At 40.2% G+C, this 18,432-nt stretch overlaps 1 protein-coding gene across 1 annotated transcript in view; it reads right to left on the bottom strand.

Moving 5' to 3' along the window:
* The window catches only part of POM121C (POM121 transmembrane nucleoporin C), a 32,082-nt gene extending 13,951 nt beyond the window's left edge, over positions 1–18,131 (bottom strand). The window contains exons 1-5 of the mRNA XM_066382368.1: positions 17,569–18,131; positions 16,031–16,246; positions 15,558–15,713; positions 12,104–12,184; positions 10,445–10,616 (exon numbers count right to left, since the gene is read on the bottom strand). Coding sequence (XP_066238465.1) covers positions 10,445–10,616; positions 12,104–12,184; positions 15,558–15,713; positions 16,031–16,246; positions 17,569–18,125 — 1,182 coding nt within the window. The 5' untranslated portion in view covers positions 18,126–18,131. The remainder of the gene's footprint in view (positions 1–10,444; positions 10,617–12,103; positions 12,185–15,557; positions 15,714–16,030; positions 16,247–17,568) is intronic.
* Between the last annotated feature and the right edge of the window lie 301 nt (positions 18,132–18,432).

Raw genomic sequence — 18,432 nt, 5'->3', positions numbered from 1 at the left:
ACGATATGCAACTGGAAATTAACTACAAGAAGAAAGCTAGAATACAACAAATACACGGAGATCAAACAGCATGCTATTGAACATACTAGGTCAAGAAGAAATAAGAGATCATACACATAGAGCCCTGGCTACATAGCTCAGTTGGTTAGAGCATTGTTCCAAAGTGCTGAGGTTGCTGGTTCAATTTCCAGTTAGGGCACATATAGGAGCAGATCAATGTTCCTGTCTCTCTCTTGCTCTCTAAAGTCAATACAATAAACATTAAAAAAAAGATACATAGAGACAAATAACAATGACAGAATGACATATCAAAATTTGGGGGATGGGCTCTGGCTGGTTGGTTCAGTGGATCAAGCTTCAGCTTGGTATATGGACGTCCAAGTTTGATTCACAATCAGGACATACAAGAGAAGTGACCACCTGCTTCTCTCCCCTTCCCACTCCCTCTTTTTTCCCTTATATGTATGGCCAGTGGCTTGACTGGTTTGAGCATTGGCTCCGGGCACTGAGGATAGCTCATTTGGTCTGAGTATGTCAGACTCAGGCACTAAAAATAGCTTGACTGATTCCAGCACTAGCCCAAGACAGTAGTTGCTGGGTGGAACCCAGTTGAGGCACATGTGGAAGTCTGTCTCATTATCTCCCCCCCTTTCACTTAAAAAAAATTGGGGGAATATACCTAAAGTAGATCTAAGAGGGAAGCTTATAGCATTACAGGCCTACCTCAAGAAACAAGAAAAGTCTCAAATATACAATCTAACATGATATCTTAAAAAACTAGAGAAAGAGGAACAAAGCCCAAAAAGCATAGAATGATATACAAATTAGAGTCAAATTGAGTCAAATAGAAAACAAAAAGACAACAGAAAAAAATCAGTGAAACAAAGAGCTTGTTCTTTGAAAATATAAATAAAATTGACAAGTCTCTGGCTAGTTTCACTTAGAAAAAGAAAACCACTCAAAATCTGAAATGAAAGAGAAGTTACAACACACACCACAGAAATACAAAGGATTATTCAACAATGCTATGAAAGACTACACTAACAAATTTGATCATCTAGAAGAAATGGACTTCTTAGTAATATATAATCTTCCTAGACTGAATCATGAAGAATTGGAAAACCTAAATGGATTGAACAGTAAGAAAACTGAAACAGACGTTAACCACCCTCCCACAAAAAGTCCAGGACTGGACAGCTTTACTAGTAATTTGGACAAATATTCAAAGAAGATTTAATATCCATCCTTCTCAAACTCTTCCAAAAAATTGAAGAGGGAATATTTTCTAACTCATTTCACAAGGGCCACATTATCCTAATATCAAAACCAGTCAAGGACAACACACGCGCAAAAAGAAAATAACAGACCAATACATCTGATGAACATAGATGCGAAAATGCTAAACAAGGCCCTGGCCAGTTGGCTCAGTGGTAGAGTGTTAGCCCAGTGTGTGGAGGTGCTAGGTTTGATTCTCAGTCAGGGAACACAGGAGAAGCGACCATCTGCTTCTCTACCCCTTCCCCATCCCCTTCTCTCTTCCTCTTCCACAGCCATGGTTCCAATGGTTCGAGCAAAGTTGGCCCCAGGCACTGAGGATGGCTCCATGGCCTCACAGCAGACACTAAAATAGCTCAGTTACTGAGCAATGGAGCAGTGGCCCAGACAGGCAGAGCATCGCCCTGTAAGAGGCTTGCCGGGTGGATACTAGTTAGACACATGCAGGAGTCTGTTTCTGCCTCCCTGCCTTTCACTTAAATTTTAAAAAATGCTAAACAAAATACCACCAAATCAAATACAATAATACATAAAAAAGAAAATACAACACATTCAAATGGGGTTCATTCCAGAGACACAAGGATAGCTCAATATATGCAAATCAGTTGATGTGACACATCACAACTAAATGAAGGATAAAACTCATATGATCATATCAATAGATAACAGAAAAAACATGACAAGATACAACACCCATTTATGATAAAGAACACTCAATAAAGTGGAAATAGAAGAAAAATACCTAACATGGTAAGGGCCATATATGGCAAACTTTCAGCTAATATAATCAATGAATAAATAAAAGCTCTTCCTCTAAGATCAAGAACAAGACAAGGATGCCCACTTTCACCACTGTTATTCAACATAGTACTAAAAGTTCTAGACAGAGCAATCAGGCAAGAAAAAATTACAAAGCATCCAAATAGGTAACAAAGAAGTACATTTGTCACTATTTGTAGATGACAGGATTCTGTATACAAAAACCCCTAAATATTCCATCCAAAGATTATTAGAAATAAATACAGTAAAATTGCAGAATACAAAATCAAAATACAAAAATCTGCTGTGTTCCTATATATTAACAACAAAATATAAGAAAACAATCCAATTTATAGTTTCAAAAACCTAAGAGTAAACTTAAAGGAAGTGAAGAACCTATATACAAAAAAACTGTAAGCCACTGTTGAACCTGAAGAAGACATACAGATGTGGTACATACTACAAGGAAATACTACTCAACCATGAAAAAGATGACATACTGCCATTTGCAACAATATAGAGCATCTTCAGTATCATGCTAAGTGAAATAAATCAGATAGAGAAGGACAAGAACCACATGATTTCACTCACATGTGGGATATAAAACAAAAAGCAACAAAAGAACAAAACAAACTCAGGCTGACAGACAACAGTACTGTGGTTACCTAAGCAGAAAGGGAGTGGGGGCAGTATGAACAGGGTAAAGGGGGTCAAATACATGGTGACAGAAGAAAACTAGACTTTGGATGGCGAGCACGAACGGAAATATATAGATGTACTATGAAGTTGTATACCTGAAACTTACATAATGCTATTAACCAATATTACCCTAATAAATTTAATTTAAAAAGAATGCAATGGACAGGGTCAAATAGCAGATTCCACAAAGCTGAAGGAAATTAGTAAACTAGAAAACAGAAGAAACATATACCTAGGAATAAATTTTAAAAAGATACATAAAACTACTACACTAAGAAGTTAAAGCAAATGTAAATAAATGAAGGATACACTAACCGGGAGCTTAAAGGCAATCACAATCAGTATCTCCACAAGTATTTTTTTGGTGGAAATTGACAAGTTGGTTCTAAAATTATATAGATATGCAAAGAGCCAAGATCCAAGATTCTGAAGAGAAATAAGAGAAATGAAAAGTTGGATAACTTATTCTACTAGATATCAAAACTTAAGAGACTGCGTAGCACAAACTGGATAGGAATAGAGTAGAAAAACAGATCAAGGAAACAGAATAGAATCTAGAAATACATCCGCATCTATATGGTATACAGCATGACAAAGGTGGTGTTGTAGAGCATCAGGGAAAGAATGGTCCTTTCAATAAATGTGACCGGGAGTGGTGCAGTGGATAGAGCATTGACCTGGGATGCTGAGGTCCCAGGTTTTGAAACCCTGAGGTTGTCAGCTTGAGTGCGGGCTCAATGACATGATCCCAAGGTCGCTGGCTTGAGCCCAGGGTCCATGAGCTTGCTTCAATCTCCCAGTCAAGGCACGTATGAGAAGCAATCAATGAACAACTAAAAATACCACAATTATAAGTTTATGCTTCTCATATCTCTGCCTTCCTTTCTCTCTTTCTTTTGCAAAGAACCCCCCCCACAAAACAGCATACAGAGGGCCCTTGGGTTACGTTAGTCTTGACATATGATGTTTTAAGTTTACGGTGCTCACTCCTATAAAAACTTTAAAAAATTGAGATGTGTTTTGGCTTCTGTCATTACTGTCATATTAATGGACTACGTGGGCAAGTTAGTTTGGTTGCATGTGGTGGAAGAATATTCAGTATTTTTCTGTGGCTTACTTGTGTTATTATGTTCTAGATTATGATTTTACAACTGTGTTAGGGTAGGTAAGCGACTTAGGATAGGGTGTGTTTAGACTTACACCAAAAGTCGGCTTACATCACTGTTGTAGGAATGAAATTGTGTCATAACCCAAGGATCCCTGTATAGTAGGGGTCGGGAACCTACGGCTCGCGAGCCAGATGTGGCTCTTTTGATGGCTGCATCTGGCTCGCAGACAAATCTTTAATAAAAAAAATAATGTTAAAAATATAAAACATGGCCCTGGCCAATTGGCTCAGCGGTGGAGCGTCGGCCTGGCGTGCGGGGGACCCGGGTTCGATTCCCGGCCAGGGCACATAGGAGAAGCGCCCATTTGCTTCTCCACCCCCACCCCCTCCTTCCTCTCTGTCTCTCTCTTCCCCTCCCGCAGCCGAGGCTCCGTTGGAGCAAAGATGGCCTGGGCGCTGGGGATGGCTCCTTGGCCTCTGCCCCAGGCGCTGGAGTGGCTCTGGTCGCGGCAGAGCGACGCCCCGGAGGGGCAGAGCATTGCCCCCTGGTGGGCAGAGCGTCGCCCCTGGTGGGCGTGCTGGGTGGATCCCGGTCGGGCGCATGTGGGAGTCTGTCTGACTGTCTCTCCCCGTTTCCAGCTTCAGAAAAATACAAAAAAAAAAAAAAAAAAAAAAAAAAAAAAATATATATATATATATATATATATATATATATATATAAAAAACATTTTCATGTATTACAATCCATTCATTTCCTACTGCTCATGTTCATGGTTGCAGGTGGCTGGAGCCAATCACAGCTGTCCTCTGGGACAACACCAAATTTTTATTGGATAATGTGTAAGGTACACAGGTATTTTATGGCTCTCATAAAATTACATTTTAAAATATGTGGTGTTCATGGCTCTATCAGCCAAAAAGGTTTCCGACCCCTGCTATAGAGCAATGAAAGTAAAAGACCTATGCTACAAACATGGATGAACCTCACAAGTAATATATTGAGTGAAGGAAGCCAAACACACATAAAAATCATATCATATGTGTCCCTTATATAAAGTACAAAAACAGAAAACAATATAAAGTTCAGTAATAAAGAAGGGAAGGAGCAGTGATTGGGAGTAGGTAAAAGAGGGGCTTCTGGGGTGTAGAAAATGATTTATTAATTGACATGGATGGTGGCTACATGGAGCTGTACATATGAATTTATTTTCCTGTACATAATACTCTACTAAAAAAAGCCATTAAAAAAAGAGATAGATTACATGACATGGAATTTACAAAATATATGATTTAAAAAGATGCAAAAGAGTAAATATCTGTTTGCACACAAAGTATCACTGTTAATAATAGGTAATAGGCATGGAGATGGGATGAGGACAGGAATAGTCAGAACAGGGAAATCTTACTTTTTATTTAACAGCTATAACTAAAACATTTTTTGAAACCAGGAAAGGTAATACTTGTAGAACATGTTACAAATTCCAACAAATAGAGTATATAGTAAAAAGTAAGTTTCCCTCCTATCTCAATAGCTTATTACAAGTTTCTAATATACCCTGTCAGAATTATTCTATGCATATTAAAAGATTAAAGAAACAGCAGCACAACTGATAGAGGACACTACAGAGTTCTGTACCTTGCTTTTTGTAAAAAAAACAACATATATATATATATGTATTTTTGTGTGTGTGTGTATGTGTGACAGAGACAGAGAGACAGAGAGAGGGACAGACAGGGAGACAGATGAGAAACATCAACTCCTAGTTGTGGCACCTTAGTTGTTCATTGATTGCTTTCTCATATGTGCCTTGACTGAGGGGCTGCAGTAGACTGAGTGACCCCTTGCTCAAACCAAATGAGCCCACACTCAAGCTGGCGACCTCAGGGTTTCAAACCTGGGTCCTCAGTGTCCCAGTCCGACACTCTATCCACTGAGTCACTGCCTGGTCAGGCTGTAAATATATTTTTGAGACCATTCATGTAAGTGCCTGTTAAGCTGCTTTATTCTTTTTAATATTTACAAAGTATTTAAACTTATGGAAATACTGTAAATTATTCAGTCTACCCCCTGAAAATGTACAAATACATTGTTTGCAAGCTTCTGGTATTAAAATGCTGTTAAAATCAACATCCTTGTACATGTCTTTGAGTAGGATTAATTCCTAAAAGTAACCTGCTGGATCAAAGAGCATGTGTATTGCAGATGTTGATAACTACTGCCACAATACCCTCTAGAGCAGGGGTCGGGCACCTTTTTGGCTGAGAGAGTCATGAACACCACATTATTTTAATATGTAATTCCGTGAGAGCCATACAACGACCCGTGTACCTTATGCATTATCCAATAAAAATTTGGTGTTGTCCCAGAGGACAGCTGTGATTGGCTCCAGCCACCCTCAACCATGAACATGAGAGGTAGGAAATGAATGGATTGTAATACATGAGAATGCTTTATATTTTTAACATTATTATTTTTTTTATTAAAGATTTGTCTGCGAGCCAGATGCAGCCATCAAGAGCCACATCGCAAGCCATAGGTTCTGGACCCGTTCTAGAGAATTGTACCAAATGACACTCCCACCAGCAATGTGTGAGAAGCCTGTTTTTACAAATGCTTTATACGATTTCTATTTTACATTTAAATCTTTAGTTTATTTGGAATGTGTTTCTCTAATATATGAAAAGCTACTCAAACTTACTCTTAAGAGGCACAAATTAAATACTATTCCTTACCTGTTAAGAAGAAATACCTAAAAAATGAAAGCATATCAAAACAGCTGACCCTTGAACAACTTTACTACAGTTTGAACTGTGCAGTTACACTTACATATTTTCTTTCTTTTTTTTTTGGCAAGACACAAACACACACGCATACATACAGAAACACAAAGAGAGAGAGAGAAAGAGAGAGAGAGATGAGAAACATCAACTCATAGTTGTGGCACCTTAATTGTTCCTTGATTGCTTTCTCATATGTGCCTTGACCAGGAGAGCTCCAGCAGACCCAGTGACCCCGTGCTCAAGCTGACAACCCTGCACTCAAGCCAGTGACCTCAGGGTTTTGAACCTGGGTCCTCAGCATCCCAGGCCAACACCATCCACTGCACCACCGCCTGGTCAGGCTTATATACAGGGGTTCCTTGGGTTACAACCAAGTTCTGTTCCTACAACAATGGCATAAGCCAAATTTTGGTGTAAGTCGAAACACACCTGAGCCTAAGACACTTACCTACCCTAACATATTTGTAAAATCATAATCTAGAACATAAAAACACAAGCCACAGAAAAATACTGAGTATTCTTCTGCCACATACAACCAAACTACAATAGCTTGCCCACGTAGTCCATAAGTACGACGCTAAAGGCATAAGCCAAAACACTCACGTCTCAATTTTTTAAAGTTTTTATGGGAGTGGGCATTGTAAACTAGAAACGTTGTATGTCAAGACTGTCCTAACCTGAGGAACCCCTGTATATCCTTTTCTTTTTGTTTTTTTTTAAGTGAACGGGGAGGCAGACTCCTCCATGTGCCCCCACCAGGATTCACCTGGAAATCCCCCTACCAGGCAATGATCTGCCCTTCTAGGGCCACTGCTCACTGCTTAGCAACTGAATTACTTTTAGTGCCTGATGATCCACAGAACCATCCTCGGTGCCCAGGGCCAACTTGCTCGAACCAATAGAGCCATGGCTGCAGGAAACAAAGAGGGGGGTGGGAGGGTGGAGAAGCAAATGGTCACTTCTCCTATGTGCCCTGACCAGGAATCGAACCTAGGACATCTACATGCTAGGTGGATGCTCTACAACTGAGTCAACTGGTCAGGGCCTATATATTTTCAGAAAATGAAGGTATAATGAGTCCTCTGTATCTGCAATTTGTATCTGCAGATTCAAGATAGTATATTTTCTGCAGACGTGGAGGGCTGACTAAAGTTATATGTGGATTTTTCAACTATGTAGGGTTTTGCATTTCTAGCCCCCATGTTATTCAAGAATCAACTATATATATCAAGTTGATGTTGTAACTAACTGAGAACAATTAGTTCATATTACTTTAAAACACATTATTTTGACTGTATATTGCCAGTATCCATTGAGGGATATATATTAATAACAAAATAAACCACTAATAATTCCTAAGCTGATTACATTAAGTCTTACTGTTAATAATGACTGATAATTATAAGTACTAGGATCAATCAAATAAGTAATTATGAACCAACATTTTTGCACGTAAAAATACTAAACCAAAAAAATTATCCAAAACACTGTAATCCTAAATCTGAATTTGAAATCTTAAAAAAAACAAGACTACCTGAAGAATAGCCAACTTCAATCTGGGCTAGAAATGTACAAGATGGATTTGTTTTTGGCCAAAAAGCAATGAAGCTATCAACGACTCCTGGGATCAAAATGAAAGGATACAAGAGCCGATTTGAAAGGGCTCCTGCTGGTCAAAGCCAAAAAACTTTGTGCACCAAAAGGAATAACTACAATGTATTGAGGATCGTGAAATGCTTACAAAAATTCATACGTTCATAAAGATAATAACAGCAAAAACATCACTGGCCACCTCTGGAGTTAGCTATGGCATCAATGTCTTCTTATCCCATCATTGTTAGGGCAGTGGTCGGCAAACTGTGGCTCACGAGCCACATGTGGCTCTTCCACAAAATACCATGTGCAGGAGCTACCTCGATAAGGAATGTACCTACTATATAGTTTAAGTTTAAAAAATTTGGCTCTCAAAAGAAATTTCAATCATTGTACTGTTGATATTTGGCTCTGTTGACTAATGAGTTTGCCAACCATTGAGTAGAGCATGTTCTTTTACATAAAATTTCAGTTAATAAATGTAGAGGAAAAGATAGAATTATAATATCACCATTCTGGAACCTAATAAAATAATGGACCTAGGCAAAATGATGTATGCCTGATAAAATTTTCAGATTAAAAGCTCATTCAAAAATTAAAATGAAATTATCAGATGAACAACACCTGAATCTAGTGATCAATATTAACACCACAAAAGGGAGACAGCATGTGCTCCTGATGTGATGCAATGCAAGTGACAGTATCATCTATGCAATATTCTGCTATAATTGAATTTGAATCTAATCAAGCCTCAGGATCCAACTACTCATTTACAAGGAAAACAAGATAGAGTACAAGTAAAAATGACACAGTGATAATACAAACTAAATCCAGAATTTGGGGGCTTCTATAGAACAAAATGATCTAGTTTTTTCAAAAGTAATATTATAAATTAAAAGAGCCTAAAAGACACGAGTCAAATGTAATGAATTGATTTTTGGTCCCTGATACAAAGTACTAAAGACAGTTTTGGATAATAGTTATCCAAACCTGAGGACCTCCATGAAATGATATTAACTGATATTAAATAATTATTATTGTTTAAAAGGTATAATGGTATTGTGGTTATTAATGTTAAGGAAGTTTAAAAACACACTGAAGTACATATACAGGTGAAATGACATGTTTACAATTTACTTGAAAACACAAGAGTAAAAAAAACCAAAGGTGGCAGGGGATGGGTATTGATGAAACAGGACTGACAGAATGCTATTAACTGAAGCTACATGAAACTTTATCATATTTTCCTTCCTTGTGTGTACATTTTAAATTTAACACACACAAAAAAAATTTTAAAAATAGGGATAATGGCTATTCCACACATTTTTTTTTCTAGTACTATGTAATTGGGTACCCACTTTACTGACAGGTACTGTAATAGGAACTCTTCAAACATTACCTCCAATCTTTACAACAATTCTTCCGAGATGAGAAAAAGTATTTAAGTTATTTACTTGCTCAAGGCCTTATAGCTACTAAGTATCAGAGTCAAAACTGAACCCAAGTCTGCCAGGTAAGCAAAGTCTGCTCTGTTCACTGGGCTATGGAATGTAACATCATCTTTCTAAAAAAAAGAATTACAACCATTTGTTTTTAAAACTTTCACTAAATTCGCAACATAGTATAAATTTCTTTTATGATTCAATGAAATCCAGACTCAATCTACCTTCTCAATCCAATTAACACCATTTACTGAATTCTTTTTTTTTACCATTTTTTAAAATTAACTTTAATTTATTGTGTTAACATGGATTCAAGTGTCCCACTCAATATAACACCCTCATCGCTCACCCCCGTGTCCCCCATTAAACCCCCTTTGCCCCCTCCCTCCTTCCCTCTGGGATTTGCTGTCCTGTTACCTGTATCTGTGTGTTATGTATATATAATTTCACTAATCCCTTCACCTTCTCTGATCCCATCCCCTTGTCCCCCTTCCCTCTGACAGCTGTCCCTCTGCTCCCTGTGACCCCGTATTTATTGAATTCTTTATCCTATGTCCATTTATGTGCAATAATGGCTCTGTCCTCTATCAGGTTTCCACATATAAACTGGTTTACATTTTTGGCTTTCTAGTCTGTTCCAGTGGTCTATAATTATTATTCTAGGATTTGTATCTTCTGTTAAGTTACAGGTAATCCCAATATCTGACAGAAGATGGTTAGTAAACACTGACCAATTAATTAATGCTGGGAACCCACTTTGCCCATGCCATCCACAAGAAGAATGTACCTGAGAGAAACCTCGCGTAGAACTGTAAGAACTGGTAATGGCATTGCGGCTGGAGCTAGGAATGCCACCTGTGTATGTGCTCGTCATGGAGCTCACAGAAGAGGTACGGGATCTCTTATTTAAGTGGTCATCTGCACTCTGAGAATTGAGACCTCTTTTCAGAGATCCAGGCCTAATAAAAGGAAGAAAGATAGTCAGATGTGCTTATGAAGGTAACATTCTTTTAAGCCTTCATCTATAATTACAAAATCTTTCTTAAGTAAACTGAATAAAAAAGGATAATGCTCTTAATTTTATAGTTAACAATTCAGTTGAAAATACCTGACAAAGTCAAGAAGGGAAAACCAAATTATTTTCAAAATTAAATGCATGATTCTACTTAAATAATATTCTAGAAAATATACAATAATCTCTAGTGACAGAAAGCAGATCAGTGAATGCCTGGGGATGAAGGCAGGATCGGAGGGAGATATTACTAAGGGACTTTGGGAAACTTTTGGAGGCGATGTTATGTTCATTACCTTGACTATGGTGATGGTTTCAAAGGGGTATACATGTCAAAACTTATTAAACTATATAAACTTTCAACATACAGTATATTACATGTCAATTATCCCTAATAAAACTGTTAAAAAAATCAGTTAAGAGGAACCAACCATTTTTTCTGTTTCCAACTGAAATAGAAATTCTCTGTACATCTTTCTTGTAGAATAGTCATCTAACCTCTGTTACAATGTAGACAGACAACTCATTACCTCCTAGAGTGATGAATGTCAAATGTGGATCCAGTTTTTTCTTACATTGGATGAAAACATATTTCCTCTAACATTCACACATGGATCTGATCTGGTGCTATACTGAGCAAGTTGTTTTCCTTTTCTTGTTTGATAGTCCTTCAGCTTTTTGGAGACCACTGTCCTTCCCGCCCTCATTTCCTTATTCTCATTGAGATTTTTCTCCTCTGGCCTAGTACTTATATACCTTTGAACTCCCCTCAGCCACCACCACCACCACCCCTTAACATATTAGTTGCTTCACTTGAAATGAATTTCTGTTTGTGTACATCCTCGTTTCACAGTGTAGTACACCAAACCAAACACAGGGCTCCATGGACAATCTGAGCAGAACTAAGGAAAGCAGGACTACCACTTACCTGACTCATTCTAGTCTTTGTTCTATCAGCACAGAATAGGAGCATATTAGCTTTTTTGGCAGCCATGTTATACTGCTGGCAAAAATTAAACATCTAAGTTACCCCAAGTCTTTTCACACACATTTCTGAGCAACCTTCCCTCCCATCCACTTCTTTCTCAAAAGTATTTAAACTCAAATGTAGAAACTTATCACTCATTTAAATTTCAGTGTTACATTTTATCCATTGTACAAACCTCTGTGATCTTTTTGTTTACATACTTGATTATTAAATATATCTGCAAACCCTCGTAGCCTTTTTATCCGATATTAATGAAAAAAATATTAAAAGGAAATAGAAGAGAGTTATTGTGACAAGTTACCCAAGTGTTTCACTCTGATTTCAAAGATTTGAATCTGAACAAATAAGCAATGCAAAAAGCAAAGAGGAAAATCTAAAGGACAATAACTTTGACAATGCCCTTTTTCTAAATAGTGTATATATCAATCAGATGGATTTTCACTTACTTAGGCACAAAAGAAGCAGGGACTCCATTGGCTACCAGGGGCTCAAATGCTGAATGTCCACTTCCACTACTATCATGGCGCCTGTGATAAATAAAAAAACTCTCAATTAAATGAAATGACTTTTTTTTTATCTTAAAGCATATTCTCATATATTTTGGAGACCTTACACTATTTCTATGGAGCACAAGTTCCATGGTAAACAAGAAAAAGATTGCTTCAAATTTCAAAGATCCCAAAAGATAGCCTGACCTGGTGGTGGTGCACTGGATATGGAGTCAACAGGGGATGCTGAGGTCCCAGGTTTGAAACCCCAAGGTTGCCAGCTTGAGTGCAGGCTCACCAGCTTGAGTGCGGGGTCACCTGCTTGAACATGAGATCAGTGACATGATCCCATGGTCCCTGGCTTAAGCCCAAAGGTCGCTGGCTTGAGCCCAAAGTCACTGGCTTGAGCAAGGGGTCAGTGGCTCAGCTGGAGCTCCCATCAAGGCATGAACGAGAAGCAATCAATGAATAACTAACGTGCCGCAACTATGAATCAATGCTTCTCATCTCTTTCCCTTCCTAAAAAATAAAAAGAGGGCCTGACCTGTGGTGGCGCAGTGGATAAAGCGTCGACCTGGAAATGCTGAGGTCGCCGGTTCGAAACCCTGGGCTTGCCTGGTCAAGGCACATATGGGAGTTGATGCTTCCAGCTCCTCCCCCCTTCTCTCTCTCTGTCTCTCCTCTCTCTCTCTCTCTCTCTCTCTCTGTCTCTCCCTCTCCTCTCTAAAATGAATAAATAAAAAATAAAAAATAAATTTAAAAAAATAAAAAGATTCCAAAAGGTAAATTTATTCAAAGATTGTCCTGGCAATAAGGAATGTATAAAAATACAGCAGATCCATATTGTTTCATTATAACATTGATAAGATGCCACAGGAACTTAAATGTAAAATTTCTGACTTTTTTTTAGATTTTATTATTCATCTTTAGAGAGCAGAGAGAGACAAAGAGAGAGAGAGAAGGGGGAGAGGAGCAGGAAGCACCAACTCTCATTTGTGCCTTGGCCAGGCAAGCCCAGGGTTTCAAACCGACGACCTCAGCATTCCCAGTCAACACTTTTGTCCATTGCACCACACCACAGGTCAGGCAAAATTGATTTCTTTATGTTGTCATAGTTTCCAGGAACCTATCAACTACGTTAAGTGAAGGCTTACTCTACTTCAAGACCTTTTGAACTATTCAGCATATCAATTAATACAATCCAAATTTAACACCCTCTTACCCACAAATGAAAAACAAAAAAACCCTTTAGGGGCCAATCCACACATCCCTTTGTGCTTTAGAGCAGTGGTTTTCAACCACCGATCCATCAGAAATTTTGTGCCAATGGTGGTCAATGGAGTCCCTGTTGGGTGCTTAACTCTTTTGTGGACTGGCGGATAAAATCCACTGCCCTAGAGGTTAATCTGGCAAGTCTAAGGGAAAAACTTCACATCTCACCTAAAAGAAGGGCCTCTGCATCTTGTACATAATCACTGCTTATTGTAATTATGGGAATATAATACAGAATCCTCAGTTATAGGTTCACTAGAGTCAAGTAAAACTACCACCATGAAGAACATGAAAAACCTACTTGGACCATAATAATATTTAATTCCTCTCTCACCTCTACACCCCCTGCCTCCTGCCACTCTGCATAGCTAGATGACATTAGCTCAAATTGTTCGCTTGTAAATCACATCTCTAGCTATAACCTGACCTTCCTATGTTACATAAACATACTTGCATTGACTAGTATTTCCCTACTTAATTTTGTTGTTAAAGTATCAAGGATGGCTAACCCTGAACCTATAGGATATGAACAACCTGGTCTACATAATGGGGACAACAATTTTATTTTTCAAGCGTAGAGTTCACTATTTCCTGAGTGAGCATTTCCTTGACCGCCTCATATAAAAAAGCCCTCTTCTCATTACCCTCGGTTATAACACCATTTTAAAATTTTTCTATATACTTACAATCTATAATTATCTTGTTTTAATACCTCTCTCTTTTAGTTTCTCTCCCCCCAACAAGTCCTATAAGGCTTTTTGTCTTGTTCACTGCCCTATCTATAGTACACTGAATAGGCTCTAGCACAGCGGTTCTCAACCTGTGGGTCGCGACCCACAGGTTGAGAACTGCTGCTCTAGCACATTGTGGCTGCTCAATTTGTTGAGTGGTGGCAAAGTGGATAAAGCATCAACTTGGGACACTGAGGTCCTGGGTTCAAAACCCCAAGGTTGCTCGCTTGAGTGCAGATGTGCCAGCTGAGCATGGGATCATTGACATAATCCCAAGGTCGCTGGCTTGAGCAATGGGTCACTGGCTTGGTTAGAGCACCCCAGGTCAAAGCACATGAGAAGCAAACAATGAACAACTAAAGAGACGCAACTATGAATTGATGCTTCTCTACTCTCTCCCTCTCTTCTTTTTAAAAGAGAGTGGAATCCTTAACTCCTTAGAAGGTCCCAAGCAATTTTGTATTCTAATTAGTGACTACAACCTTTATTGCTATGCGCTCAAAAAATAGTTCTTCCTCCATTTTCATTGTTATTGAAAACCAATTAATGAAGTTGGTTTTACTCTCATTACTGATAAATCTACCATACTCTAGTCCATACTTTACTTTGCCAAGCATTTCCTTCAGCACAACTACAACATTTAAGCTGATGGTTACCCAGGTAACTATACAACACAAGACTAGGAGGGGAAGCCTTTGAACATTCACTCTAAAAAATATAATTTAACACATTTATATCAGAGGTATGAGGCTAACATGACTAATAGTTGTTGGCTTATCCCAATACTTACAGAAAAGGTAAATTATAACATTTATCTCACTTGTGCCTAAACCTGAAATGAACAGCATTAAAGCCTCTGTTACTAAGGTCTTTCCATGAAAGCCAAAGAAGGGGACCTATCAGTCACAAACTGGAGCTGGTCTCTGTATCTTTGGAGCAATAAAAAGTATTTTAACAGGCCCTGGCCGGATGGCTCAGTGGTAGAGCGTCAGCCTGGCGTGCAGGAGTCCCGGGTTTGATTTCTGGCCAGGGCACACAGGAGAAGCACCCATCTGCTTCTCTACCCCTTCCCCTCTCCTTCCTCTCTGTCTCTCTCTTCCCCTCCTGCAGCCAAGGCTCCATTGGAGCAAAGTTGGCCTGGGCGCTGAGGATGGCTCCGTGGCCTCTGCCTCAGGTGCTAGAATTGCCCTGGTTGCAACAGAGCAATGCCCCAGATGGGCAGAGCATCGCCCCCTGGTGGGCATGCCGGGTGGGTCCTGGTTGGGTGCATGCGGGAGTCTGTCTGACTGCCTCCCAATTTCCAACTTCAGAAAAATACAAAAAAAAAAAAAAGAAAAAAAGAAAAGTATTTTAACAAATCACAGGAGTCCATGTGGGAAGCTTTTTTAGTACTCTGCTGGGCATGTTACCTTCTTTTATTTTCCTGGCCATCAGTGAGTATTTGTTCTTCCTCCTCTGCTGTTCTTTTTCTTCTCTCTTTAAGGGCATTCAACACAGTCTCCTTTGCACATGGGTCTGGAGCATTACTTGGTGAGGGCAATGTTGAGCTTATTAACTGCTCTGGTCTGCAATGAAAGACAAGATTTTAGCATTAAGATACTTTAATTACCATGTCATAGAGCATAGACTTCATTGAAAATCAGAAGCTAACCAACAAGCAAAAATGTAATTTATACATTCACAGAAAATGAATCCCATTAGCAATTAAAAGCAATACAAGGCAAAAAATAAGATAATTCAACAACTAAAATTTGAGATTTCTCATTTAAATAAGCTGGGACTTTCTTTTTTTTCTTTTGCTTTATAGTTGGTCTTGTCAGAAAACAACCATAGAATAAAGTGGACAGAAAGAGGCGCCTAGTCTTCCAACAATAATACTTACATTGGAGAACGAATCAATTTGCTATCAGGAGGAGCAATCCTCACTGTCACTGGGCTGCAAACCATTTTGGAATTATGAGGAGATAGCACAGTCTTCTTGTGACAACCATTCCAACACACTGTGGGAAGTACCCCCAGAAAGGAATACTGGGCTTGCTGAATTGGATATTGTCTTCGAGGTGTTATTAAAAACCGATTTGATAAAGCCCCACAATTCCTATGGAGAATAGGAGACATGTTATGGAACCAAAAAAGCTTAAAAGAATGTCAGAAAATTTAACTGACTAAAAAACCATGTGGGTTCAGATATTTTCCAGAAAGCTTTCTCTAAGCAACACAGAACACAGAACTTTTTTTTCTTTTTTTTCCAAGTGAGAAGAGAAGAGATAGATTTCCACATGCTTCCCTACTGGCATTTCTCTGGCATCCCCCATCTTGGACGGGCACTCTACAGATCTTGGGACCATGCTCGCAACGAAGCCATTTTTAGTGCCTGAGGTAGAGGTTCCATGAAGCTATCCTCAGCGCCTGGGGCGATGCGCTGGAATCAATGGAGCCTTGGCTGCCAGAGAGGAAGAGTGAGAAAGAGAGAGAAAGGGGAGCAAGAGGGGTGGAGAAGCAGACGGTTGCTTCTCCTGTGTGCCCTGGCCAGAAATCGAACCCGGGACTTCCACACGCAAGGCTGACGCTCTACCACTGAGCCAACCGGCCAGGGCCTAACACAGAACTTTTATACCAACTTATCACCACGTCACCTAAGGACAGAAAGTGGCAGCTGCTTAACAGTCATCCCTACAAGACTTGAACAATTTGAGAAACTGAAAACCTTGTCCGCACATTTACAATGAAAACATCATAATACTACAATGGAAAAAGTGTATATTAGGGACACAAAGGGAGAAACTTCCCAAGAATCCTCCAATCTTCTCAATAAGTCATCAGTAATATACACCCAAAGTCAAATATTTTTTCAACCCCTAAATGTTCACCTTTTCAACTAAATTTACTTATCAAGAACATACTATTTTCACCAAAGTTTTGTATTCTCATGTATCCCTCTGCTTTGGGGACTAAATGAAAATGTCTCTTTCATTTGATCAGCTTTATCTGATAAACTGATAGAATTTCTCTTACTGGTTCAGAGAAAAAAATGTATTTTAAAACATACTATATAACAACACTCCATTTTAAAACATACTATATATATAACAACACTCCAAATATAAAGATACTTTCAACTAAAGTAGGGATATGTTAGTGTTAACAGGTATTCTCTAGTAAATCTATACTGTGCTAAAATTCAGACAATTTTACAAACTGTAAGTAAGGGAACAGCTGCGCCGTCGCATCTCATTCCAAAGGTTAAGGCGGGGGGGGGGGGGCAGGAGACGGTTGACATGCACCAAGATGTTTAAAGAGAACAAGACGAAACAGAACCCACGTTGGACTTAATGAAAGAAAACCGGACTTAAAAATCAAGTCCTCAATTCAAAGCCTGTCAACAGAGAGGAGGGGCTGGGAAAGATCAGCGTATCTTACCTGTGGGAAGGCCTACTGGAAGGTCGGAGAAGAGGAGTGGGGTTAGGAGAAGGAAAGTGATGAACGCGATGGGCCGAGTGAGCCAGCGGCGAGGTGCGGGTGGGCGGGCGATTGCCAGGCCTCTCCCGCAGGTCCCCGGCCTCCGAAATCGGGGCAGGCTGCGGGGGGCCCGGCTTGCCCTGGTAACTGCCCACAAGGAGCAGTTCAGCGGGGTCGGGTCTTTGGAGCAGGGTCCGCGGCTCTAGGAGATTTCCGTTTACTGCCGACTTGGCCGGAGGCGAGGCGAGCAGTGGTCGCTGACGCCGCGCGTTCCGAACGAGCGAGAAGGCGCGCGAACCTCGGGGCTCGCGGCTCAGTCCCCACCAGGCCGCGGTAGCCCCCACGGCCAGCCAGGCCAGCGCAGCCGCCGCCGGCACCAGGTACAACACGAGGCCAAGCAGCGACAAGCCGAGGAGCGCCGCCCCACCGCAACCCCAGCCCCGGCCCCGACCGTCCCTGACACCCGCTATCGGCCGCCGCCGCTCGCCTCCTCCAGGCGCCGCGGCCGCCGGAGACATCGCGGCTCCGCGCCGCGGAGACGACTTAAATATCCCAGCGTGCACCGCGCTGCGCGTGGCGTCACCGCTCGCCGGTTGCGTCACTGCGTACGCGACTGGGACGCGCAACCGCGAGGAAAACGCCATTGCCGGGCAACACGGTACAACCGACCCAATTCGAAAAATGCGGCATCCCTGGAATCCGAGTTCTGACTCTCCAGGCCTTCCTGCGTGTACACCCTCACAGCGCCCATCCAGAGGTGAGCCTGTGAAGAATCAGGTTAAAAAAAAAAAAAGCTCCAGAAAGCTACTATTCATGTCATGCTTA

Source organism: Saccopteryx leptura, chromosome 4 (genome assembly GCF_036850995.1).
Source record: "Saccopteryx leptura isolate mSacLep1 chromosome 4, mSacLep1_pri_phased_curated, whole genome shotgun sequence".
Taxonomy (NCBI): domain Eukaryota; kingdom Metazoa; phylum Chordata; class Mammalia; order Chiroptera; family Emballonuridae; genus Saccopteryx; species Saccopteryx leptura.
The sequence above is the reverse complement of the archived record's forward strand: the minus strand, read 5'-3'. Positions and strand labels throughout refer to the sequence as shown.